We start from the raw sequence: 26533 nt of genomic DNA, 5'->3' as shown, positions 1-26533 counted from the left end.
AAGCCATCATATATTACTCACAAATACTTGAAATATAAATTTAAAAGATCAGTCTCTAAATTGTGATATGCAGCTACATGTTAGAAAAACTGATCATTGAAAGTATTTCAAATCCCAAAATCAACAAGGAAACTCCTGAAATAAGTTGCAGTTTGCAGGATATAAGGTTAATACACAAAAGTCCATTGCTTTCCTTTATACCAGCATTGAACAATTGGCATTTGAAATGAAAAGAAAAATGCCATTTATATTAGCACCCCCAAAAAAGAAATGCTTAGGCTTATATATAACAAAATATATACAGAATCTGTATGAAGAAGACTACAAAACTAACAAATCAAAGAAGATCTAGGGGCACCTGGGTGGCTCAGTCGGTTTAGTGTCCGACTCTTGATTTTGGCTCAGGTCAAGATCCCAGGGTTCAGGGGTGCCGAAGTGGCTCAGTTGGTTAAGCATCCAACCTCGGCTCAGTTCATGATCTCACAGTTTGTGGGTTCAAGGCCCACATCAGGCTCCATGCTGACAGCTTATAGCCTGGAGTCTGCTTTGGATTATGTGTTTTTCTCTCTCTCTGCCCCTCCCCCACTCGTGCTCTGTCCCTCTGTCTCTCAAAAATAAATAAATGTTAAAAAAAAAAAAAAAGTTAAAGGAGTGCCTGGGTGGCTCAGTGGGTTGGGCGTCCAGCTTCGGCTTAGGTCATGATCTCTCAGTTAGTGAGTTTGAGTCCCACATTGGACTCTGTGCTGACAGCTTAGAACCTGGAGCCTGCTTCCAATTCTGTGTCTCCCTCTCTCTCTGCCCCTCCTGTCATGCTCGCTGTCTCTCTCTAAAATAAATAAACATTAAAATTTTTTTTTAAAAATCTTAGGGTTCATGAGATTGAGTCCTGCAGCAGGCTCTGCACTGATAGTGTGAAAGTGTGAAGTCTACTTGGGATTTTCTCTCTCTGTCTCTCTCTCCCTCCCTCTCTCTCTCTCCCCTGGTTGCACTCATGTGTGCACACACATGCCAGTCTCTTTCTCTCTCTCAAAATAAATATTAAAAAAAAAAAAAGGAAGATCTAAACAAATAAGGAGATATTTCATGCTCATGGACTGGAAGACTCAATATTGCTAAAATGTCAAATCCACCCAATTTGTTATATAGATTAGATAGATCAGCTATAGATTCAGCACAATCTCAGGCAAAATCCACGTGAGCTATTTTGTGGATTTGGCAAATTGATTACGTGTATATGCAAAGGCAAAAGAATACAATACTAAAGAAGAACAAAGTTGGAGGACTGACTACCTGGTTTCAAGACTTACTATAAAGCTACAGTAATCAAGACAGCATGTATTAGAGAAAGAATAAATTGATCAACAGAACAGGATAGAGAGCTCAGAAATAAACCCACGGGAATACTGTCAACTGATCTTTGGCAAAGGAGCAAGACAATTCATCAAAGGAAGGACAGTCTTTTTAGCAAATGATACTAGAACAGTGGGACATCCATTAACTCAAGGGGCGCTTGGGTGGCTCAATCATTTAGGCATCTAATTTTGGCTCAGGTCATGATCTCGCAGTTCACGGGTTCAAGGATTTTTAGAATGACAAACTATCTCTGCTGTCAGCATGGAGCCCAATTCAGATCCTTGGTCTCCTTCTCTCTCTGTCCCTCCCTCACTTGCGTGTGTGTGTGTGTGTGTGTGTGTGTGTGTGTGTGTGTGCGCACTCTCTCTCAAAAAATAAACTTAAAAAAAATTGGGGCGCCTGGGTGGCTCAGGCAGTTAAACGTCTGGCTTTGGCTCAGGGCATGATCTCATGGTTCGTGAGTTCGAGCCCCATGTCGGGCTCTGTGCTGACAGCTCAGAGCCTGGAGCCTGCTTCAGATTCTGTGTCCCTCTTTCTCTGCCCCTCCCCTGCTCACACTGTCTCTCTCTGTCTCTCAAAAATAAATAAACGTTAAAAATTTTTTTAAAAAATTAACTCAAAATGGATCTTAGACCTAAATATAAAACCTAAATCTAAAATATTTCTAGAAGATAATACAGGAGAAAAATCTAGATAGCCTGGGTTTGGTAATAAGGTTTTAGGTATAGTACCAAAAGCACAATCCGTGAAGCAAAAATTTGTAAGATATACTTTATTAGAATTTAAAACTTCTGCTCTGAGAAAGACACTGTGGGTACCTGGGTGGTTCTTTCATTAAACATCTGACTTCAGCTCAGGTCATGATCTCACAGTTCGTGAGTTTGAGTCCCACGTGGGGTGAGCTCGAGCCCTGCTTCGGGTGAATATGAGCCCAACTTTGGGTGAGCCCCGCTTCTTTCTCTCTCACCCCTTCCTGAGATCCTCTCTCTACCCCTTGCTCACTTGTGCCCTCTTTCTCTCTCTCTCTAAAAAAAGAAAAGAAAGAGAAGAAAATAAAAGAAAAAAGAAAGACACTGTTAAGAAAATGAAGAGACAAGCCACAGGCTAAGGGAAAATATTTGTAAAGCACATATCTGATAAAGTACTTATATCTAAAATACAAAAAGAACTCTTAAAACTCAACAATAAGAAAACAAACAACCGAATTAAAAATGGGCAAAAGATCTGAACAGACACCTCACCATGGAAGATACACAGATAAGCATACGAAAAGATGTTCAACATCTTAGGGACCTGAAAATTAAAACGTTAAAATGCCACTACATATCTACTAGAAAGGCTAAAATCCAAAAAACTGACAATACCAAATGCTGACAAGGATGAAGGAAGTCCTATTCATTGCTGGTAGGAATGCAAAATGGTATAACCACTTTGGAAGCCAGTTTGCAGTTTCTTACAAAGCTAAATATAGTCTTACCAAACTCTGTGATCCAGCAGTCACTCTTCAAGGAATCTAACTAATTAGATGAAAACTTATATCCACACAAAATCTGGCACATGAATACTTATTTATTACTTCATTCATAATTACCAAAAATTGGAAGCAACTGAGATGTCCTGCGGTAGGTGAATGAATAAACAAACTGTGGTACATCTATATAATAGGATGCTATTTCTTGATAAAAAGAAATGAAAAAAATATTTATTTAAAAAAAAATTTTGATAACGTATCAAGCCACAAAAAGACATGGAGGAAACTTAAATGCATACTGCTAAGTGAAAGTCAATCTGAAAAAGATACATACTGTTTTCAACGATATGACATTTTTTAAAAGGCAAACTATAGAAATTAGTAAAAATCTCTACAAGTAAAAGATTAGTGGTTGCCAACTCCCTGGGGGGGGAGGGGGGAGCGGAGGGATGGATGAGTAGGCAACATACAGAGGGTTTTTAGAATAACTATTCTCTATGAAACTGTAAGGTGTTTACATGTTATTATGGGTCAGTTGAAACCCATAGAACTTTAAAACAGAGAATGAACCTGATATATCAATATTGGTTCATGAACTGTGACAAATGTGCCGCCACACTAATGCAAGATGTTACTAGGGGAGGCTGGAGGAGGGAGTTGAGGTGAGGTGGGGTACATGGAACTGTACGTGCCATCTATCCAATACTATAAATAAAAACTGCTTAAAAATTAAAGTGAATCCGTGAAACTGTAGATTCAAGTCGAATCATTTTTTTTATGTTTATTTATTTTTGAGAGAGACAGAGCATGAGCAGGGGAGGGGCAGAGAGAGAGGGAGACACAAATCCGAAGCAGGCTCCAGGCTGTGAGCTGTCAGCACAGAGCCGGATGTGGGGCTTGAATCCATGGACTGTTATATCGTGACCTGAGCTGAAGTTGGACGCTTAACCGAGCCACCCAGGCGCCCCTCAAGTCAAATCACTATGCTGTACACCTTCAACTTGTACAGTGCTCTATGCCAGTTATACCTCAATAAAATTGGTGGTGGGGGGAGCTATTAGGAAAAAGCAGATGGCTGAGAAAAATAGCAGTTCAGTTTGTTCATCTGCTAGATTAGGTACTTTGAAAGAAATACCCAAATAAGAGCAATATATAAGGACATTAATGACCGTGAGGCTCCATAAGGAGGCCCCTAAAACTTTCTGCTCCACAGATCAGGGTAATTTTAAATCACAAGCTCTAACACCTTGAGGGTAGACTGCAAGGTATTTGTAACATGACCCAGGATTCCACACTTCTTATTAGCCGAGAGTGCCCAGGAATTATCGTACAATCCAGTAAAAGTCAGTTCAGAGCTGCCCCAGAGGAGCTTTCTCCAGCCACCTTAGACTGCCAATTCCAGACAGTGTTTTGGATTCCGAGTTAACCTTTCATTATTTTCCAGTGCTGTTTGAGATTAAACAAGTCTGGGGGAGCAGCTGAGTCCCCAGGGTTAGAGTCTAAGGCCGGTGACTCAGCCCTGTCTGCCAGTTTCATAAGCAGTTTGGAGTGGCAGTGGTTGATGGGTTATATTAGTTTGTCTGTATTTAATAGTTATTCATTGTTAGTTGAAAAGACCTATTACCCTAGCCTCCATACTGCCTAGAAGAGCAGGGTTGAAGCTTGACACATTTAGTTGCCTGGTTAATTCTTTTATCTCTAGAGTGCAATAAGAAATTCTTACTTTGGAGCAGGTGTCTGACAAACTGATCCAGACTACCTCCTATTGTTATGTAGCCTGTGAGCAAAGAATAGTTTTTACATTTTTATTTTTTATTTTTATTTTATTTTTTATTTTTTTTTCTAACGTTTATTCATTTTTGAGAGACAGAGACAGAGCATGAGCGGGGAAGGGGCAGAGAGAGAGGGAGACACAGAATCTGAAGCAGGCTCCAGGCTTCTGAGCCATCAGCACAGAGCCCGACGCAGGGCTCAAACTCACAAACTGTGAGACCATGACCTGAGCTGAAGTCGGATGCTCAACCAACTGAGCCACCCAGGCGCCCCGGTTTTTACATTTTTAAATGGTTGGGGGAAAAAATTGAAAAAAGAAGATTTCACAACACGTGAAAATAATATGAAATTTCAAGTTCAGTGTCCATAAATAAAGTACTATTGGGACACAACCACGTCCACTTGTTTAGATTTTTTTATGGTTGCTTCTACACTACAATAACAAAGTTCAGTACTTATGAAAGAGATTGTATAGGCCACAAAGCCTAAAATATTTACCACCTGACTCCTTGTAGGAAAAGATTGACAAACCCCACTTTTAAACATTCATTGGTTCTCTAGAGGTTTGAAAGAGTCAGGGAAACTCCTAAAAATGCCAGTTATTCTCAGGGAAAATGATATTGACAACAGCTGACTTCAGCTTTAATAATTTAGGGAGAGTGACTAGGAAAAAAAACTTGAGGGATCATAAAAGGGAGGGGATAGAAAGTCTTCCATTTCTCTTGGGCCAGAAAATAACAGCTTTTTGACAGATTAGAAAATACACAAATTTTTTCAGATATGGTACTATTACTACTAAACTCCATTTACTTTATTACCGGTTTTTTGTTCAAATGTAACAATATAAACAAAGCAAGTGTCGTCATTTCCATATCCAGAGTAGAGGCATTAAGTGAGATGGATCTCAAATGGTCTCTTGCATTATTTCCATGATATCACTCATACCTGAGCATCAATCATACTACTAGAGCACAAATAATCAAAAACCGCATTACCCAAAAACCTTACTTGTCAATTTCAGCTTCCTCTTAGACTTTTGCTGGAGCTAACGTAAAAATCCCACTCGTTAATGTCATCTCTCTTCATCTCTGCTTACCCCTCTTGAGAAATACTTAGGACCAGTAAAATGGCCAAGAGGTGGCAGCAGGAGGGAGGAGGACCAGAAGCAAGAGGAGAAACAAAGAGCTTCTCCCTTCCCATGCTAGATAACTAACTAGTCTCTGGATAGAGTTGGTTGACCTTCCATCAAGAAAAAATCTTTTTCGGGGCGCCTGGGTGGCTCAGTCGGTTGAGCGTCCGACTTCAGCTCAGGTCACGATCTCACGGTCCGTGAGTTCGAGCCCCGCGTCGGGCTCTGGGCTGATGGCTCAGAGCCTGGAGCCTGCTTCCAGTTCTGTGTCTCCCTCTCTCTCTGCCCCTCCCCCGTTCATGCTCTGTCTCTCTCTGTCTCAAAAATAAATAAACGTTAAAAAAAATAATAAATAAATAAATAAAATAAATAAAGAAAGAAAAAATCTTTTTCTCTAGCTCTTCCTCCCACAACCAAATAAAAAATTCAAAACAATTGCCAAAGAAGATATGAATTGGCCTTGCTTTACCTAAAGCATCATTCTGAGTAGCATGATACCAGTAACTTGATTTTAGAATAGCTTTATGAAACTTGACTTTTGAAGGTTTTAAGATCAGTCAGGAGCACTATAAACATTTAACTTTCCCTGATACTTTCAGAGTATTTTTTTTTTTTAGTAGTAGTTTGTTTTGGGATTAAAAACTTTCTTTTTTTTTAAGGTTTATTTATTTATTAATGTTTATTTATTTTTGAGAGAGAGAGAGAGAGAGAGCATGAGTGGGGGAGGGACAGAGAGAGAGGGAGACAGAATCCAAAGCAGGCTCCAGGCTGTGAGCTGTCAGCACAGAGCCGGACGCCGGGCTCCAATCCACAAACTATGAGATCATGACCGGAGCTAAAGTTTGACGCTTAACCAACTGAGCCACCCAGGCGCCCCTATTTATTTATTTTGAGAGAGAGAGAGTGAGCAGGGGAGGAGCAGAGAGAGAGAGAAAGAGTCCCAGACTCTGAGCTGTCAGCACTGAGCCCGATGCAGGGCTCAATCTCCCAAACCCTGAGATCATGACCTGAAGTGAAACCAAGAGTCATATACTTAACCGACTGAGCCATCCAGGCACCCTTTGGATTAAAAAGTTTCTAAAACCTTTTTTTTTACATGACTAGATTAACAGCTACTTAAAAAAAAAAAAAAAAGATAGAAGGCTACCCTTATCCTTAGCTATTGACCAGAAGAAAACAGATACTCGCATGAAGAAACTGGACAGCACTGGGGAAGGGAGGTGACAGGGAGAACTGCAGAAAAACAGATTTGTGGGATCACCAAAAACTGGCTTGTGCTAATGACTTTTTACTTGGCCCTTTTAATAAATTCGGCAGTTATTTTATAGACTCCAGGAATTACTGTGTAGTAATTTTCAAATTTTGTAAGTTATGTGGGAAACATACTAAATGATAGAATTTATGAGTAGTTGAGTAAAATTTTCCTTTGGAATTTTTTTTTAAGTAATCTCTACCCCTAACGTAGGCCTCAAACTCATGACCCAGAGAGAGATCAGGAGTCACAGACTCCACCAACTGAGCCCACCAGGAGCCTCCTCCTTTTGTATCGTTTAATGAAAATGTTTCCTTTGAAAGTTCACGTCAAAGCAATAAATAGCAAGTAATTTAGCAATTTTAAGTTAAAAATGCCTTCTCATTCACCTTCAGACTCTGGTATTTGGTAATCTTTCTTGTGTGTGATTTAAACCACCTTTCCCGTCCTCCTGTTTTTCATCATGTCAGACATCAATTTCCTAACTGTGTCTTTGTCTTCTCAGCCTTGTCTCAGCCTTCTTACACCCTTTGCTCCCAAGCAGAGTTTTTCCTACTTTATAATTTCTTTCTTGCCCAATGACCTGCTTCCTGCCTTTGGGCAGCCCTCTGAGCCCAAAACCCCCTCCCAGCGATCACCTGACCCCTCTTCCCTCCCTGGCACTGTTGCCTGAGTGAAGACCATCCTAATCGCCTGTAGACCCCCAACTAACTCCAATCAACTCTATATTGAGGTTTACTCTCCTACTGCATTCCTTCTTTCCGCATCTATGTTTATACAACGCCTCCTTTTCAAAAACATTTTTTAAATGTTTATTTTTGAGAGAGGGAGAGACAGAGTGTGATTTGGGGGGTGGGGGGGGGGGAAGGGGCAGAGAGATGGGGAGACACAGAATCCAAAGCAGGCTCGAACTCAATGAGCCATAAGATCATGACCTGAGCCAAAGTCGGACGCTTAACTGACTGAGCCACCCAGGCGCCCCTTCAACGCCTGCTACTTTAAAAATGCCCACCCCTCCAGGAGAAAAACAAAGCTACCACCATGTTCTACATGCTTACTTATCAGTCAGTATCAAATCTGGGGTATCTGTGGTGTGCGGAACCCATTAATGCATATATTGACATTGAGTCAGAGTAATATTAACAACAACAATAAGGCTGCAAAAAAAAAAAAAAAAAAAATACCAAGGCCAAACACATCCATCTTTCATTCTCCTGTGATTCTCCATGAAAGACACATAGGTAGAAAAATAGGGTATTCTTCAGAGGAAAGGCTGAAACTTGGTTCCCACTATAATATTTGGCACTAGTTACTCTAAATGAGAGAGCATTAAGCAAAGGAATTTTAATTTTTCTTTCAAAAGAGTGAATTTTTAGACTAGCACAGAATTGGACATGCATACAGAAACGCCTGTGTGCATCACGGTGTACCAGTTTATGTAACTGAAGGGAGGTAAAGGTGAGACTTGCAGATTGGTTTTTTTATTGTTGCTTTTTGGTGAATATTCTCTTTTAAAAGAGTGTTTCCATTAATACCATTAGTTTAATAACAATTCTTTTTTAATGTTTTTAAATGTCTATTTTTTTTTGGGAGAGAGAGAGGGAGAGAGAGAGAGAGAGAGAGAGAGAGAGAGCAAGCCAGGGAGCGGCAGAGAGAGAGGAAGAGAGAGAACCCCAAGCAGGCTCCGTGTTGTCAGCACAGAGCCAGACATGGGGCTCAAACTCACAAACCATGAGATCATGACCTGAGCTGAAACCAAGAGTTGGGCGTTTAACTGACTGAGCCACCCAGGCGCTCCCAATAACAATTCTTTTGCAGGGGCACCTGGGTGGCTTAGTTAGTTAAGCACCTGACTCTTGATTCTGGCTCAGGTCATAATCTCCCGGTTCATGAGTTCAAGCCCCACATCAGACTCTGTGCTGACAGTGTGGAGCCTGCTTGGGGTTCTCTCTCTGCCCCTCCCTCTCTCCCTCCCTCAAAAATAAATAGATAAACATCTTTTTAAATAAAAAGATTTGCAAATTTGATAATTTTTAAGATTAGCAACTGGGAAAACATTTGTCATTTAATGAAAAAAAGGCCTACAAAATTATATCTCTAATTTTTTTTAATGATAAAGAAGAATTAGAAGGGAACTTTCATAAGAAATTAAAATAATTAACGTGTTTGGGTTCTAAAACTATAGATGATTTTTCTTTTTTGGTCTTCATTTCCCTTGTTATTATAGGATGTTATTTATGCAATTAATAAAATTCAGTGATGGGAGAAAAAGCTTGGGATTTATCATTTTAACAGAGAATCTTGAGACTTCTCTTACTTCCAACAAAGCCCTTGCTATTTCCAGTACTTGATCTTAACCTCCCGGCAAGCCTAAGAAGGTGGGGATGGAATGGAGATCAGAGGGTCTCCTACCTCAGCAACAGGATGTCCTTTCAGAGCCATGATGTTCCAGGACTATAGCACTTGTAAATGCCTCAAAACACCATCCCTTTCTGACATTTTGGGAAGCAGAACAGCAGAGTGCTTAAGAGCACCTGTGGACTTCACTGTCGGGTAGGTCCGGGTTTGAATCCCACTCTTGTTGAGTACCAGATAGAACTTGAACAACGAACTTAACTTCTTTGGGCTCATGTTTGTCTTTGTATAAAATGGGAGAATAATGAAACTGATCTCATAGGGTCATAACAAGAATTAACAGGGTAAATCTAAGCAAGAATGTTTAGTGAGTGCACAACACACATAGCTGTTTTTGTCCTGCTTGGTTCTCCTGACATCTCTTAGCTGGACATATTTTTTGGATACCCCCATTTAATCAATCAATTAATTTGTTAGTTTACTTTGCATGCATAGATGAGGTAAGAGTTTTCAGTTCAGTTTCTGTATGCTGTGCTAATGAGAAATCTACTGACTGGGGATTCTTTGCTCCTTCCGTAGAAAGTGCCCCGTCTTTTTCCATATCTGCTTATTAAAGTAACCTTCTCCTTTTACTTTACAGATATATGTAATTGACAGCGCAGACAGAAAAAGATTTGAAGAGACGGGTCAGGTAAATAATTCTTCTGTTGAGATATTTTTAAAATAACTGGGTATTCATTAATCTACCTTGTAAATATATGAGAGTGAGGAAGGTATTGTTGTTTAACCTTTGAGGTTTAAACAAGGCAGTCTTTCTGGCAAGCAGGCAAAAATACCAGTTGCAAAAAAAAAAAAAAAAAAAACAGGAAAAAAAGGTTTCCTATAAGGAAACTACTTGAGAATCCTTTAAACTATTTTTTGGTTACAGCCTTTGAGTTTTAGTCAAATTAAATAAACCAAGATATAAGCAAATGGACCTTACCACCATGCCCAAAAGCTCTTCCAGTATCTTCCCAGGCCACTGAGAAATGAACCCCGAGGAACAGTTCATTTGTCATTTCTGGGTACAGTTTTCAATACCAACCTAATTGATCCAAGGGTACCTTTGACAAATTTGAGGGGATCTTAGGAAATATGCAAGCCAAGACTAAGCTGCCCTTGCTTCCAAGCCAAGAGTAGATATGCTTTGAACCCAAATATGGCTTCAAATGCAAAGTACATGTCAACATGATTACACGGTGCAATTTGTGTACACAATTTTAAATGGAGAAGCAGCGGGCATAGACCATTTTACCGAGACTGAATATACTGATAAGGAGCAAGAAGAAGAATGACCTCTTTAGAGAATTGTGCAGAGTCCTTGGCCTGTGTCCTCAACTACCACAGGTGGCCTTCCAAAGGTGGTACTCCCCATGTTTATGTTCCTTTTTCCTGAAAATTAGTTTGAGAACTTTCCAGACTCCTGGAGACAACCCCTCTCCTTTCCATACCTTGATGGTTTCTCTGTCATCACTCATGTGAAGCAATGCTAAACATGAGCTTAGGGGTAAAGGGTGTTATAGAATGATCTGCCTCTTGAACCCTCCAGTTCCCTTTGACAGCCTAAGTATCTTAAGTAGCTAAAATGTGAGTTTCATAGGGAAGAGGGGAGTCCTCTTAGGTAAATACATACCCTCTCCTATGCATATTGCAGACAGAATCAACATACGTGTAGACCCCAACCGGTAACCAAAACATCAGAGATGTTGCCAAATGGATTTTAGGATGTGGGTTTGATGAAGTGCGGTGCACATGCACGCATGTTTTGAAGGTAGAGATTGAGGAAACAGAATTAGTCTATAAAGTCATTGTCATTTTCAGTTTAAAATGTGTGTGTGTGTGTGTGTGTGTGTGTGTGTGCGCGCGCATTGAAAGTCATTTGCAGAAAATAGGCTTGAGTAAATTTTAAATCTCCGTCCACAACCTGTGTTTTCTTTTTAACAGCATTTCTTAAAGTATGATCTCTGAATCCCCTATAGCAGAGCCACCTGGGGAGTGTATTGAAATGCAGATTCCTAGGCCCTACCTCAAACATCCCACAGTCACCTACTCTGGGGTGGGCCCAGGAATCTACCAGGGAATTTTTCCACAGCCTCGAGTTTGAGAACCACTGCCCTTGGAAGTTGCTAGTTGATCAGCTTAATACTTTTATTTTTTTTCTAATTAGAAGTACATGGTTAAATATCATCGTTTTCATCCTTCCCTTCCCATCCATTCCCAAAATGATCCAGGAACTAGCTGAATTACTGGAGGAAGAAAAACTAAGTTGTGTGCCAGTGCTCATCTTTGCTAACAAGCAGGATTTGCTCACGGCAGCCCCTGCCTCTGAAATTGCAGAAGGACTGAATCTGCACACCATCCGAGACCGAGTCTGGCAGATCCAGTCCTGCTCAGCTCTCACAGGCGAGGGCGTTCAGGTGAGATTACCAGAAGGCTTGGTTACCTGGCAACGTGGCACCCAACCAGCGTGGTCTGTCTCACTGGTTGGGCTGATCTAGATAGAAAAAGATCTGAAACAAATAGCTTTCGATTAGTAGATGAACCGCTCCAGGATGTGAAGGGCATGGAGGAGTTTGGTTCTTTTTACTTAGCAACCAATCTGATAATCATTAACTGTTCCAGGAAAGCCACAGATAAACCACCCACACACAGGACAAACTACCCCAGTGGGTAGGAGGTCAGAACTGAAGACCTTCGGAGATGCTAACTCTAGGATTCTTTGATGATTGGGTTGGGGGTTTATGTTGTGTCTAATATTATGGATGCTAAATAGTTGTGTTCCCGCGGTAACAGCCATCAACAATACACACACCAGTTATCCTAGAAGTGTTTTGATTTTTCTGTTGGCTATCTCCACTGCCCGCGGGGTTGGTGTCTCTTTCCTGTTACTTCAGGTTGGTTTCCCGCCGGGAGGCTTCTGCTGACAGAAAGCCCCATGCTTTATACTGAGGAACCGTATACCAGAAGAGCAGTCTCCCCCTCATTTGTTATTAATTTAGGGCAGAAAATGGTTGTATCCCAGATACCTGAGAACCTGTATCCTCAAAGAATGATAAACCATTTCAGCTCTGATGCTTCCCACCAGGCAGCCTCAAACCAGTTGACACTCAGGGCTACTTCTTTATGCTGGAGCCCCAGCATGTTCCCCATGCCTCATTTTAAACATCTGGTGTACCTGCCAGGGAAGTGACACAGTGCTGTGAGAACCAGGCAGTACTGCTCTAGGATGCTGTGGGGGCTTAACAACATCTGAAGAAATGGTATCTCCCCTCATTGCCATATGGCGTGTGTCATAATAGCATGGCCGGTTTGCTCTTCTCTCAGTTTGGTTTGTTGGGATTTGATTCTCAATTTTTGTCCTGCAGCCTCTCTCCATTTCCCTTCTAATACCCTTTCTCCCTCTCTCCTAAGACATTTGACATTGATTTGTCTTAAAACTGCCTGACTGCTTTTATCTCAAGCAAATAATCACTTCCAAGAATTAGCTCAGTTGTTCCATCTGTTTGCTGCCTTGGATTTTTTCTTTTTGTTACACAAACAGCCAGAGCCTGCTCCCGTGCTTGGCCTCCAGATCTGAGGGCAAACCAGCCAGCACAGGGCAGGCGCCTCCTCCTCCACACTCCTCAATACCTGCACCCTCGGAAACGCTCTGTGCGCATGCGCGTTACAGGGCTCTCAAGTAGCCAGACATTACCTTCGCCGCGTCCCCAGAATGGATGGCAGAGCTCTGTGGGTCTCTGTGAGTTTTAGGTTTGGGGAGGGGGCAGGTGTGGACTCTTATTTCTGTCCTTCCTTTCTAGACTCTGATTATAAAAGTAATATATTAAAAGTAATTGTTAATCATATACAAGTATATAAAACCAAAAACTGAAAAGTTCTTTACTCTCCCCTAATCCTGCTCAACAAAGGAACTAATCCCACTAATAGTTTTTTCTTCTCGGGTCTCCTCCATAAAATGGCAGTCACATATGTGATTATAGGTCTATCAGGTTTCAAATTAACTGCATTTTTCAGCTTAATTTACAAGCTGGTCCAACAAGTATGCTACAACCCAGGATGGTTTTGATAGGTAAACTTTAATCATTTTATTTAGCTTCTCACTTAAAAAAAGAAACCCAAGTTTTGCCTAAGGCAGTTACCTGGATTGTGCATAAAATGCTATTCAGGAAGCCCGAGGTTATTTTGGGGAGGAGGAGGCCCAGGAAAAGACAGTAGCTTTCTTGTGTTTGCACAAACTACTTCAGGAAGAGGATTCTGCCTCTAAATGGTTTAGAATGCAAATATAGAAAGTAGAGAACAAGGATGCCTGGCTGGCTCAGTTGGTAGAGCATGGGACTCTTGATCTTGGGACTGTGAGTTCGAGCCCCACTTTGGGTATAGATTTGAAAAAAAAAAAAAGAACATCTTGAGATGGGGACTCTAAAGGTGGGACTGGAGGAAATAAATACATTTTGTGTGCATACGCCTGAGAAAGTGGGAACTGACTGCTCTGTATTCCTCACTGGGCCAGAGTGCCAAAAGGAAGAAAAAGCAAAGCTGGAATTAACAGTGAGTCTCTTGTTTCTTCAACCAGCCTTAGGGATGTCAGAAGGAGGCCTAGAGTTATCTAGAATCAGTATTTAGAGTAGTGGCATTCAAGTCAAGGGTGCTTCTTCAGAGGGGCCTGGAGGTTGGGAGGGAGCCCTTGTCATTGTCTTCCTGGCCTCTGCTCCCCCTCTCCAGTCAGGTGGAGATTACAAGGGTAGAGAGCTCTGTGTTCCTGGCTGTGTCATCACCACTCTAGAAATGGAGTTCCCTTTAAGTCACAGGATCTTTATGCCAAAAAAGACGCAGTGAGCTATTAGACAGAGGGTGGGGGTGGAAGGGGAGGGCTTTAAAATCAACCAGTTTGAATCGAGTGAAATAGTCATGTGTGGTTTGATTTTGTTCAGAAAGTTCTTCTCAGATCAGGACCTTCAGCAACCAGGTTCAAAAGAAATGATATCAAGAGAGATACAACAAAGAACTGTGAACCAAAAAAATAATGATTTTATATGGAGGAGAAATAGTTTGAAGGTCACTTAATTAGTTTAGTAGATAGTACCATGGTGTATAGAATTGGGTAGTTAAGACTGGGATTTCAAGGTTAATGAGATTAGATTATGGTTAATAGAATGATATAAATTTAGAGAATTTAACCATTATTTGAAATGGGTTATTTAATAAAAATGTTAATTAAGAAGGGAATCTGCTGTCTATTGTCCTTTAATGGTAACCTTTGGGGACTGGAGAAAGGTCGGGGAGTTTTCTGTGGAGTCGCTTTTCATTGTGAGGCACTGATTGACCATGTCCCTCCCTCAGGTAATACTTCTGACTCCCTCTCTTGCCCACTCAGCCAGTTTCTTGGTTTTCACTTTAAAAAGAGTCACTTACATGGAATTCTTTTCCTGCATTGCTTAGTTCAAGTGCAAGACTTTAATGATTCTTAATTCATTAAGGCTTTAAGTATTCCTCAAAATGAAAGGCGTCACTAGAAAAATGTCCATAAGATCACTTTCAGGCATGGATGCTGTGTAATAATTACTAAAATTCCCTAAACTCCTGTTTCCTCCTCCCACTCTACCCTCCCACTTTTCCACTCACTACCCCCTGAAAACTGGTCAGTAATGGGCAAAGCTTGATCAGGCGTTAAATGGGTCAAGTAACATCTGGCACCCCAGCTCTAATGACCCTGAAAGAAATTGTACAAAGCTTTTAAAAAAGACCTGGAATTTCTGTGACAGTTTCAGGTGTTCAAAGATAATGTCCCTATTTACATTGTGCTTGAGTGTATATGTTTAATCTAAATTCATTTGTGAGGCCTGCCTCCTCCCAGAAAAGTGACACCCTCAGGTGGGTGAACGGAGGAGCAGCCACAGATCTGAGCTAAACCCTCCGGACTGATGGGGCAGGTGTATCATTTCTCCTTAGCTGAGTAGTTTAGACACGTAATTTGAGATTATGAAAGTTAGTGATTCCTGGGATGGATTTCAGGTTCTTCTTCTACCTGATATTCTGGAGGCAAACATGTGCGGTCTTTACAAGGACAGGCGGTCCACGTGTTGTTCAATAGCTCCTGCTCTGGGTGTGGAAATTGACTTTTGAGGGCTTTGGGAGAGTTCAGAACAAGTCTTTCTTTGCCTGATTGATGGTGATGAGGAGGCCAGGCCATCATGTGATTAAAGCAGGTTTTCATGGGAAACTGTCAAAAGCAGAGCATAGGTAAAGGGCACTAGAAACTGAAGGAGAACATCAATCTTAGAAACTCTGTCCTGCTGAGAGGCGCATAATCCCGAGGAGTGAACAGAAAAGACCCAGTTATGTCAAGTAGTTGAATGCAGAGAGAGGAGAAACTGAAAAATGTCTGGGATGGGAGACCTGCAGCCCCCTCAGCCAGACTGCCTTGCAGACATGGGGGCAGCCTCCCTCTGTGCCCTTGGGGCTCGGCCCTGTCCCAGTGCATGACATCTGGCTCCAGGACTCTCGTCTGTTCCTGGGCGCCTAGAAAATAGTGAACAAAGGATCTGGCTTAGAGCCAGAGGAAAGTAGTGAAGTCCGTCCCTCTTCCACCTGCAAACCTGAATTGGAACCCCAAACCACAGCTCTCCTCTGCTCTTGTACAGTTCCAGCTGTTTGAAGATACTCCCTCTCTAAAACACCAATGTGTATTTAACTAAAATTACACCAGATTATCATTTCATTTCAGCACAGAGATCAGCAGTTTCAACCTGGCCTCTAGCATCAGTCATAACCGAGGTCTGTCTACACCAGTAGTTTGGAGCTAGCAGAAGGTTTCCCTGGGGATCGCTTTCCGGGGCCCTCCACCTTGTGCTCACCTTCTTTCCCACATCTCTCCCACATTCCCTGTCTTCCTTCTCCAAACAGGAGTAACGATCTGGCTCACAACCATCTAACCTACGTAGAAAAGACCACTAGCAGTCTGAGCCCCGATGTGTGAGCTGCACTTCAGAGTGCTTTGCAGATGGCCGTTAAACATTCACTGGCCAAGTTTCTTGTTTTTGTTGCTTTTTTCCTTGATCTAGGGGATTTTTCCCTTAATCAGCCAACAGAATTTCAGTATTAAAAAAAAAACAAAACACTTCTTTCTAAGGCCTGACATCAGTTATTTTTGACTCCAAGTGTATGTGGAACTGCTTATCTACAAGTCAGACCTCAGGTTTATTTTTAAATTTTCAAACCTCTCCATAGACCAAGAAAACAAACTTGGGACATGCGATTTTGCTACCTCTCTGGTACAGTACCCTTTGTCTCCAGAAAAAATATTAATAGCAAGCAATATTTTATGTACGCTGCACCCAGCTGCTCCTTGACCCTGGGGGCCCAGTGGCACAACAGGATAGACAGCAGTGCTCTGAGCTCCTTGTCGTCTTAAAGCAATTACTGATGTGACTGCCTAGTCCTCATGGCATTACAAGCCAGGCCCACCCAACCACGGCTACTACTGCTCTCTTCCAACCATCAGGCAGTGATGGATGCACTGTAGAGAGAGCAAGCTCAAAGGAGCAGTGCAGTCAGAGGCCACTCTTCCCTAGAAAGGGGCATCGCACCTCCAATCTTGGAACGCAGGGATCTGTGTGTGACTCCTTGGCCTCCACCCATGTGGTTAGCGGGAGCCTTGTATGTTTCCCAGCATTTATCATAGGGAGTAACATCATGACATAGTAAAATGCCTTTCCTTTCCATGATGCTAAACAAAGCCCAGTATTTGAGGGTCGAGGTCTCTCTTTAGTCTCTATTATTGCACTGAAGCTAATCAATTCAGATCCAGTTTCAGCAAAGCTGGTCAGAGGGAGGTTGTGGTGGAGGAAGAGAGGGGAGGGCTACCCGTGCCATAAGATTGTCGTCCTGTGACGAAGATCAAATGTGCAAAAATTTGGTCAAACCAGTTTTTAAACAATAAAAGTTCAACCATTAAACAAACCTATGAGTTCATTTCCTTCTTTAGAGGCAAAGCAGTAACCTGCTTCAAGTAGATGATCACCTTTACCCAGTCATCGGTTTTTAAAAAACAAAGCCTTGCCGAGTTGAGGCGCTGAGGCGGGAGCAGTGTGGTAACACGAGGAGCAGAGAGGGTCCTTCCTCTTAGTTTCCTCTAAACGTGGACTTGCCACCGGAGGCAGTGGTCTGGCACATAGTTAATATGCTAACGATCGCAAGGTAAATATGCAGGCTTCCACACGCAGCAGCAGCAGCAGCCGGGAATCCTGAGAGTTAAGTGGCCAAAAACAGCCTCTGGCACCTGAGCTGCAGCAAAACCGAGCAGGGTGCCTGGCTGGGGGCTCTTCCGGTCTCATGACCCTGTATCAGCTGGAAGTCATAACAAAGAAGACCCTGGATCGCCCTCTTTCCCAACTTCAGGGCGATTCCCACCTTCTCTCTAAGCTTGAGGCATTCACTGAGAAATGGTAACTGGCTAAAGAGCGAGGGTGCTGGAGCTCTTGCCTGGGTTCACAGCCCGCCTCTGCCTCACATGATTCTGTGCCCCCATTTCCTCACCGTCCTGTGGAAATTATAATAGTGCTTACTTCGGGCGTTGTTACAAGGATTAATTTAAAAGATATAAATTAAGCGTCTACTGGGGCACCTGGGTAGCTCAGTCGGTTAGGCCTCCGACTCTTGGTTTCAGCTCAGGTCATGGTCTCATGGTTCGAGCCCCACATCCGGCTCCCTGCTGACCGGATGCAGAGCCTGCTTGGGATTCTCTCTCTCCCTCCCTGCCCCTCCCCCCCAAAAGTAAATAAACTTTTAAAAAACTAATTAATTGTCTACTGTAGATCAGATACCATGATACCACGCTAGGTTCTGCGAACACCGCCTCGGGCCAGTCTGACATGGACCCTTGTCTCAGGGATCCTGGACAACACCACTGTCTTTCCTTTCCCGTGGGCAGCTTGGCACAGCCTGCCCTGATTTGATTGAAGAGGCATTATTAACCCGTTAACCGTGGCCTCCCCAATACCTCTTACCTCCAGCTCAGGTTCTCCACTGGATACGAACAGGAAAGGTACAGTTCCCCAACCTCCAGCCGCTTTCAGACCGGGACAACCTCCTCCGAGAGAGCAGCCACAGGGCTTTGCCCTTATTCGTTCTCCCCATGCTTCCCACACTCCTTCAGGTTGCAGGCGGCAGCTGTGCGGGCCTAGGGGCCAGCAGGTCAGCCGGTGGGTGCTGACCTCTGAGCGCCCTCTGTTGGCAGGACTGTGGTTGGAAGGGCTTTGCCACCCCTGGCCCACATAGACATCTGGAAGACACTGCCCACCCCCCCCACCAGGGCTCCCTGGTTTAAATCCCCTCTGCCTCCATAACAGATAACTGGGGGAAAGCTGCCCCTCACCCTCCACATTCTGCTTTGCGTTCCTGCAGCTGAGTAAATATTTTTCCTATCTCTTTGACTGCATTCATGTTCTGTTACATATAATAAAAAGAACCCTCCCCTCCCCATAATCAGCCATAAAACGAGGTGGGGGGAAGTGCCATTCATGCAGTGTGGGAACACGGTTCTTGATTTCTCTGAGAAGATTTGATAAAATCTGCAAGTCTCTCTAGAGGAGAAAATATTGAGGTACACACCTTTTGATAGTGTTCGTACGGGTTCCTGAAGGTGGAAAGTGCTACGTAAGTGCTGAGCTATTCAGCTTCGAAGGCAAAGAGAAGATGGTTATCTTATTCATCGCTCTTTTATTTGTAAAATCTTTTTTGTCTCCTGGCAGGTGATCTTTTTTTTTTTTTTTCCTGGAAACCAATTAGCTACTAAAATTAAACATGCTTCTTTTTAAATTAATCCTTTTCATAAAATGGTCTTAAAATTGGCCTCAGCTTTTCAGAGTAAGTAGCTGACCCAGTTGTAACTGGAGATGCATTTGGAGCCACCTTCCTCCCACCCCGCATCCCCCCACCCCTGCCCCCACCGTTGCCAGGTGCTGTCCACCTTTGGGCTTTGGGCCATGGCCAGCCACATCTTGGCAAACACCCTAAGGTCTGCCCTGGGACAGCCAACGGATTATCTGGTTCTCCTGCCCAAGTGCTCTGATGGCAACTGGCAGAGTTTTAATCACTGTAAATTCAGGTTATGGTCAGATTAGCCAGGAGATAGGATGCCTGCTGGTTGTTTTGCAGTGATGTATTGTTTATGGGATTAATGCTCCGAATGGCCAAGGGTGTCAGCTGATATTTATTACTTTAAGCTGCCTCAGCTGTTCAGGTTCAAGTACTAGCTCCATGGTCACAGGAAATGCGGGGCTCTGCATGTCATGTGTGCCCTGAGATGTGCAAATGTGACTGGGAGCGTAGTGAGTATGTGTTACAGATGCAGAGGAAAGGGACTCATTGCAGGAGCTTCCTTTGATTTTGTGCGAGGCTTCTGAGGGAACTCCATACACCCCTGAAGGTCGGAGGGACTCTGGGGAAAGGGAGAGCATTCAGGGATGGCTCCAGAGGGGGCTGAAAAGGAGGTCATCTCTGGCAGACCTGGCATCCATGAGAAATCATGCTGCCTGCCAGGTGGCTGTAGGCATTGTGTGGTTTTTACCCCTGTCCCTCTCCAGCCTTCTAAGAGAGGACACGTTCAAGGTCACTGTGCCTTTAAGGGAACCTTCTCCCCAGTCCCTCAGCTTGGTAGTGCTTAAAGCTGCAAGAATCAGGCCAGTGCTTTTAAACCTCTGTGTAGCGCTGCCCTAAGAGAGAGAAATGCACATTGCCCCAGTGTGCGTCTCGTAACACACACACTGCAGTTGGCTTGTTTTTCCAAAAAAATTTAATTTAAGCCAAGTGTACACTGTCACACTGTAAACACACCGGGGCACCAGAAGGGTGACTTATTGAATTAAATGCCCTAGCAAAGGTCAGCTTTTAGAAAAAGCCAAAAATGGCTGGAATCTCTGATAGCTCTTCAATCAGGCCTTGGATCCAGGCAGATGTGTTTATTTTTTCAGAGGGAGTTCCTGAGGATCCATCTCAAGTTCAGACACTGGGCACTCCCCCTCCCATCTTCCCCCTGGGCTCTCAGAGGCCCCCCCCCCCCTTCTCCTCCCCAGGAGGCCACTGTGCCTGGTCGGTCACCCAGGTGGGCCCCTGGGGCCACCAAACTCCCTGGAGCTCAGGGGGAGGGGAGGGAGGACCCAGGACACCCACCCCCGCCCCCCACTCCCTTCCGGGGTTTGAGCGTGTTGTGCCTTTCTTACAACTAACACTGCCTTTCTCTGCCCATTTCCCTCAAGGACGGCATGAACTGGGTCTGCAAAAATGTCAATGCAAAGAAGAAATAAAATCTAGACGAATGGAGACGCGGGAGCTGCGGGAGCTGAATTCTGTCCTGAAAAACACTAATTTGCTGCTTTCTGACCAAATGTTTTTCCATCTGTGTACAGCTACAGCTGTTTGAAGAGAGGGAACAACACAGTTTAAAAAGAATCCCCATTCCAGCAGTAGATTTAACTGATCTCTGAGGTTCAGTATCATTTTTCAAATAAAGGAATTATATTATTTCCTCTGCATAATTGAAATAGTATTAAATGTCTCAAAGCACATGATTAGAAAATGAGATCTTTTAAATGAGCAAGAGATTACATTGCAGTTTAGACAATTCCAGTGGGCTTTTTTTTTTCTTTCAAAAAAGAAAGAAAGGAAAAGAGGAAGAAGCAGCTTATGCTGCATTCATTTATTTCCTGACCTGTCCCTTACATTCCCCCCTCCCCCCATGGTTCTGAAGCCACAGACGGTGTTTGCTGGTGCTGGGCGGTGAGTTTTACCATCACTAACTGAGCTGGGGTGGGAAGGAGCTGGGGGGGGAGGGGAGGGATAGCAGATGATTAAACCATCTCGTCCTGCAGGTAGGAGACTGCGTGCGTAATCCTCACCCTTTGGAGAGAGAGGGGAAAAAAAAACCTTTCTTGCAAACAAGTCACCACAGAAACATACCTCCTCCCCGCCAGCCAGCCACACAGGGAAGCAAATTCTTATGACTTTTGACTGTAATGACATCTGGAATGTAAGGAGAGGTGGGAGGTTTAATTCCAGAAAAATTACAAGGTCCTTAAAAAGCCCTCACATCGAGGGCTCAGGCTAGCGTAAACAGGCTTTCTCCAGCTCAGTGAAGCAGTGAGCCTCCGACTCTGAGATTAGCCGGCTTCTCCGTGGCCGTCCTATAGAAGGGATTTCTAAAGCTCAAAGAATTCCGTTTAAATGATCACAATAGGCCGCTGCTATCAGATTTCAAAAATAAATGCAGCTTTACCATGAACCTGCTCCACTGAGAAAAGGCTGGCAGATCGATTTTTAGAAAAGATCAATTTTTACAGTGCTGGCAACTTGGTGTGGGATGCTCATGGGTGGAGAGGGTTTGCTGCTGGGAAGAACACGGTGTGTGTGATTGCCAAGGCCATGCCCAGGGGAGCCAGAGTCACCCCAGCCGCTGGTGTCCTCTGCCTCTCTTCAGCAAAATGTGCCTCTGAGGGGGTCGAGTGGAGAAGGAGGGCAGGAGACTTCTCCCGCCCTGTGTTGCAAAAAGAGCTTGTTTCCCTGAGCCCTAAGAAATCCCCAGCTTCAGACACGGGAAAGCAGGCCAGGGCGACGCTCGGCTCCTGAATTGAACTCTGTTCTGGTGCCTGAGCTCGGGGGTTTTCAGAGAGTGAATAAGAGACTGTTCAGTGGCTGGTGGGTCCCGGGAGGCCAGCTGCCTTCTCATCCTGGGAGGTGGCCTTTCCCAAACCCGCGGAGGCATGGGAGCAGACCGAAGGGGCCACTCCAGCCCCGGGGCCTCAGTACCCAGCCCTTTTTTTTTGGACCAAGTTGTACAGGTGAGGCTGCAGCAGGATCAGCTTCCAAGATGGTCTGGGGTGAAAGTCATTAACAACGCCAGACATGAAAAGGTACCCTGGGGTGGCTGTGGACAGACCAGTAAGGACTTGCAAAACAAAAGCGGGTGAGGTTTTTTTAAACCCCTGAGCTCCTTGCTCTCTGCAGCCTCCTCCTCTGGCTTCGCCATCTCACCCAGGTGCCTCTCTCGGCTTTGAACAGAGGCAAAACAGAATGAGAAGGAACCAGCAATCCCTCTTCTGTCAGGCTGGCAACGTGGGTCTAGCACTTGAAAATGGCTTTTCCCTCCAAATAGGGCACCAGGGATGTTACCTGAGGGGCAAAATGCCTGCTTTGAGCTCTGCCATTTGGAACACTGTGACGTCAAACTTTTGACTCTGGCAGTGGACCGCCTGTGAAGTATTTTTGTTCTTTTACCATCAACTTAGGGAACTGTTTGAAAGAGCCCTCCCAAGGCCTTGGCCAGCCCGCAGAAGCCACCGGCCGTCCTCTGATAACAGCCTCTGTGAATACTCAGATTTGCTTTGCAGCTAAAGACAGAGCCATTGCGGATGTCACAAGCTTTCATCTTCCCTTTGAGCCCTACTGAACCCTCCGGGGGCTCCTGGGCTGGAGGAGCGGAGCCTGAAAAATGCAGCTTGAAAGCTCCCATTTGTAAAAACAAAACGCTCCTGAAAGTCCTCTCTCCTCTCCGGGCCCCACCCCACCCCTGCGGCCAGGACCAGAAGGCGGAATTTGAAGCCGAAAAGGGGACACCGGGTCTCGCGCCCTCCCGCCCGCCGTGGGGGGTGCTCCGCACGCCTCGCGCCCGGCGGGCGGCCTCGGGACGTGCGGGAACCGGCGGGCGGGCCGCGTGCTCGCGCAGCTGCGGGACAGGCTCCCCTCCCCTCCTGCGGCCGCCCCGGTGCGCCTCCCGCCGGCCGGCGCCCGCGCCCGGCGCCGCACACCCTTTCCCCTTCACTCTCCCTCGGTTACTATGGAAACAAGGGTGTCATTGATGTGGGCTGAGCTGGGGAACATGTCGGCGCACAGCTGAAAGTCAGCGATTATGCCGGCGGGTAGAAATGTGCCGGGGCGGAAGAAGTCCGCAGCTCCCGAAACTGCTGGAAGGACGCGGTCCTGCCCCCTCCCTCCCTCCAACTCCACTTCTCTCTCTCCGAGCTTTTGACAAATTTCTTTATTCCCCTCTGGGCTAAAGCGGGCGGCTATTTTTGTGCCACTCGGTGCCCCACCCTCACTGTCGGCCGCTCCTTATCCGGCCTGGCCTGGAGGGTGACACCGTGTCACCCTCGCCAGGACTCGTCCCTTGATTCCCGTCAGAGTTTGCTTTGATTTCTCTTTCCTTCTCAGGGGCCAGTTCTTACTTCCTTTTATTTTTAGCTCTGCACTCCATGTGGTTTCAGGGTTCAGTCTGATCCATCGAAAGGTTCTTTTTTTATAGTCCCTTTTGAAAATGATAATCAAAGGAAGGGACGTGGTATTTGGTCATGTGGAAAATTCAATGTATAATTTAGACGTCTGTCAAAAATCTGACAAATGAAATTTAGCTGAAAGGAAGGCAGCCTGGAATGTGTTGTGTTCTTTGCCAAAGCTCGGAAAGGGCCTCGAATGTGTTTGTCCTTTCAGAGGTTAGCATTCCTCAAGGTGCTTCTTTCAGAAGGGTGAAATACTAACAGCACCACCACCAATAAAAGCAACGCTTTCCGGAGCCCCTCCTACACAGCGTGAGCCTTACATACCGTAAGGGGCAACAGTAGTCCCACTTTTCAGTTGAGAAGACTGAGGTACTGGCCTGGGTTGAGGAGTTGGCTCCACTTCACGGAACCTTCAGGGCAGAAAAGGGCTGGAGCCTGGTTCCCAAAGCTGTGGCCTTCCAAGTCCACACCAGCAGTGCTCCCCGGGTGCTCTCTGTCCTCACCCCAGGGCAACCATAGAGTTTGTACCATCTTTTTGCACGGGCGGGGAGAAAGAGAAGACATCAAGTATCAGGAAAGGTGTCAGGAACGGCCTGGCGAGAACACTTGCGATTACCTAGTGCCTAAAACTGTGTCTTCCTTTAAGAGAGGGTTCAGAGAGGGAAATAGACTTGCCCAAAGTCACACAGTAGGTGACAGAGCAGGCACCCGTCCAGGGCTCTGCCCCTAGAGCAGAAAAGCGTCTATTTATTCCCCTTGGGCAGCCTCACTTCGGCAGCCTAGCGACTCACCAGAATGGCTAGTCCCAAGGGCCCGCCTTTAAAGGCAAGCTGTTGGCAGAAAAGAGGGGTGCTCGAGGCAGAAGGAGAGAGGTCTAGGGTTGCCAGATACATGACAGGACATTCAGTTTAACTTGAATTTCACATAAACAAAGAAATTGTTTTTAATACAAGTATATCCCGTGCAATATCGGGGACATACTTCTAATACTCAAAAATATTCATTGTTTATCTGAAATTCAAATTTAACTGGCCTTCTCGGTTTTTTGTTTGTGTTGTTTTGCTAAATCTGGCAACTCCATCCAGAACACCCTGCTCAATAAAGAGACAGTGAGGTACAATTAAAAAGTCTGTTCTCTGGAGTCAGAGAGGCCCGGAGTTTAATCCTTGCCCATAATAAATCAGCTCTGTGATCTTGGGCAAGTTACTCTCTTGGAGTCTTGCCTCTTCATCTATGAAATGGGACTAAAATGGTAGGGAGGTTTAAAAAAGATATAATGTAAATAAAGTACCTAGACCTGGGGCAACAGCTAGCACAAAGCAGGGGCGCTCTGTGCCTTGGTTTCTTATCTGTAAAATGAGGTAACATCAGCTAGTTCTCCAGACGACTGGACGAAGCTATGCATGTCCAGTGTATAGCAGGTGCTAAATCATTGGCAGCTATTATAATAACTGGCAGAAATTCTGGAGTCCAGACCTTCCCAGGCCCCCAAGACCTCTGCCTCCCCAGCTCCCCTCCCATGTCGTTCCGGAACTCTCAAGGCGACAAGCAAGCGGCCAACAGTCTCCTGAAGGTGCCGGCAGCCCCCTCCTCTCCAGGGCTCCCAGGGCCACCCCAGCCACACGTCTTGCGATTAGATTTGTAAGTGGGAACAGGCTCTTGTCAGAGGCTCCTGATTGGCTCCAGGCAAAAACACAGTTTAGCGCTCAGTCAAGCTGCATTTTAGGGCCCCTGTCTCTCTCTCCCCCCTCTCCCCTCTTAATTGCAATCTGTTCAGTAATTTCCTTTTCCAACACTGCAGAACACAGGGAAGCTGCAGCACCAGGAGTTGGGCAGGGAGGAGGGAAAGAGAGTTCCTGCTCCCTGCAGTGAAATCTGCTGGTCCAGCACTGTGACAGTGTGTGCGCGCGCGCCCGTGCATGTGCGTGCACGTGTGTGTGTGTGTCCAGGACCAGCCACACACACGCACGTGTGGAGATGTGACCAACAACCAGGCCCCTACTGCCAGACCAGGGCAAACTGTCAGGGGGACACCCCCTTACACTGGGGACTTCACAGTTACGATCTTATTTAATCCTTTAATCCTTGCAACATTATTAACTGTAGGTATTGTCACAGTTTGGGGATGGGGCTCACATAATTTGAATCGCTTGCTCAAGATCATACCAGCGGGGCAGAATCCGGATTTGCACCTGGGCCTGTTTGCTGGGCCCCAAGTGCGTACCATGACACAGGTATTCGTCGCTTTCCGAAAGTCCACGTTTCGCCACTTCACTTTTGCGAAAGACCTGCATTAGTACCTGTTTTCACTAACCAAAAGAAATCTGCAGAGGATTTTCGCTTTAACGAAAAAAGCCACTACGATACTAATGTAGGTCTTGCATAAAAGCAAAGTGGCGCAACATGCGCTTTTGGAAAGCAGGGCGTACTCTACACCATTTCGGCTTGTGAAAAGTTTCGTGTGAAAGCTCTACTTTCAGATGGCAGGGGAGCGGCGGGGGTGGGGGTGGGGGGTGGGGAGTCTGCCCCTTCTCACCTTTTGGCTTCTAAGCTCCGAAAGGGAGCTAAGGAAGCCTCCTGCACAAAGGAACACGGGGAGATTTTTTTTTTCCCTACGGTGAATAACAGTGTCCAAGGGACAAAAAGCCTTTGCTTAAGAAATAAAACATTCATGACAGAATTGAAGAGATCACGCTAAGTCAAGGAAGGACAAGGGTTATGGGAGAACTTACTCGAATACCTGAAGCTGAAAGCTGCAAGGGCTGGGGGCAGCTTCGCTAAGCAAACTGCTAGCCCTGTCAGTCAGTCGCTGACTGGATCCGTGGAGTGGCCCTGCGAGATAAGTATCCCCATTCCTGTTCCCTCACTGGGGAAACCAAGGCTCTCAAAGGTAA

The 26533-nt window shown here is 44.9% G+C and overlaps 2 protein-coding genes across 4 annotated transcripts in view; one reads left to right on the top strand and one right to left on the bottom strand.

Moving 5' to 3' along the window:
* SFXN2 (sideroflexin 2) overlaps positions 1–18595 on the bottom strand; it is a 58551-nt gene extending 39956 nt beyond the window's left edge. Inside the window, exon 1 of one of the 2 annotated variants that reach the window (XM_019459278.2) lies at positions 18378–18595. The gene's annotated coding sequence lies outside the window, so the exon portion shown is untranslated. The remainder of the gene's footprint in view (positions 1–18377) is intronic. The other variant, XM_053909882.1, reaches the window with a different exon arrangement.
* The window catches only part of ARL3 (ADP ribosylation factor like GTPase 3), a 37348-nt gene extending 16442 nt beyond the window's left edge, over positions 1–20906 (top strand). For both annotated transcript variants that reach the window (XM_019459282.2, XM_019459281.1), the window contains exons 4-6: positions 9974–10024; positions 11604–11789; positions 20628–20906. In XM_019459282.2, coding sequence (XP_019314827.1) covers positions 9974–10024; positions 11604–11789; positions 20628–20675 — 285 coding nt within the window. In that variant the 3' untranslated portion in view covers positions 20676–20906. The remainder of the gene's footprint in view (positions 1–9973; positions 10025–11603; positions 11790–20627) is intronic.
* The last annotated feature ends 5627 nt before the right edge of the window (positions 20907–26533 follow it).

This window comes from Panthera pardus, unplaced genomic scaffold, assembly GCF_024362965.1.
Source record: "Panthera pardus isolate Hobbes unplaced genomic scaffold, ASM2436296v1 HiC_scaffold_22, whole genome shotgun sequence".
Lineage (NCBI taxonomy): Eukaryota > Metazoa > Chordata > Mammalia > Carnivora > Felidae > Panthera > Panthera pardus.
The sequence above is the reverse complement of the archived record's forward strand: the minus strand, read 5'-3'. Positions and strand labels throughout refer to the sequence as shown.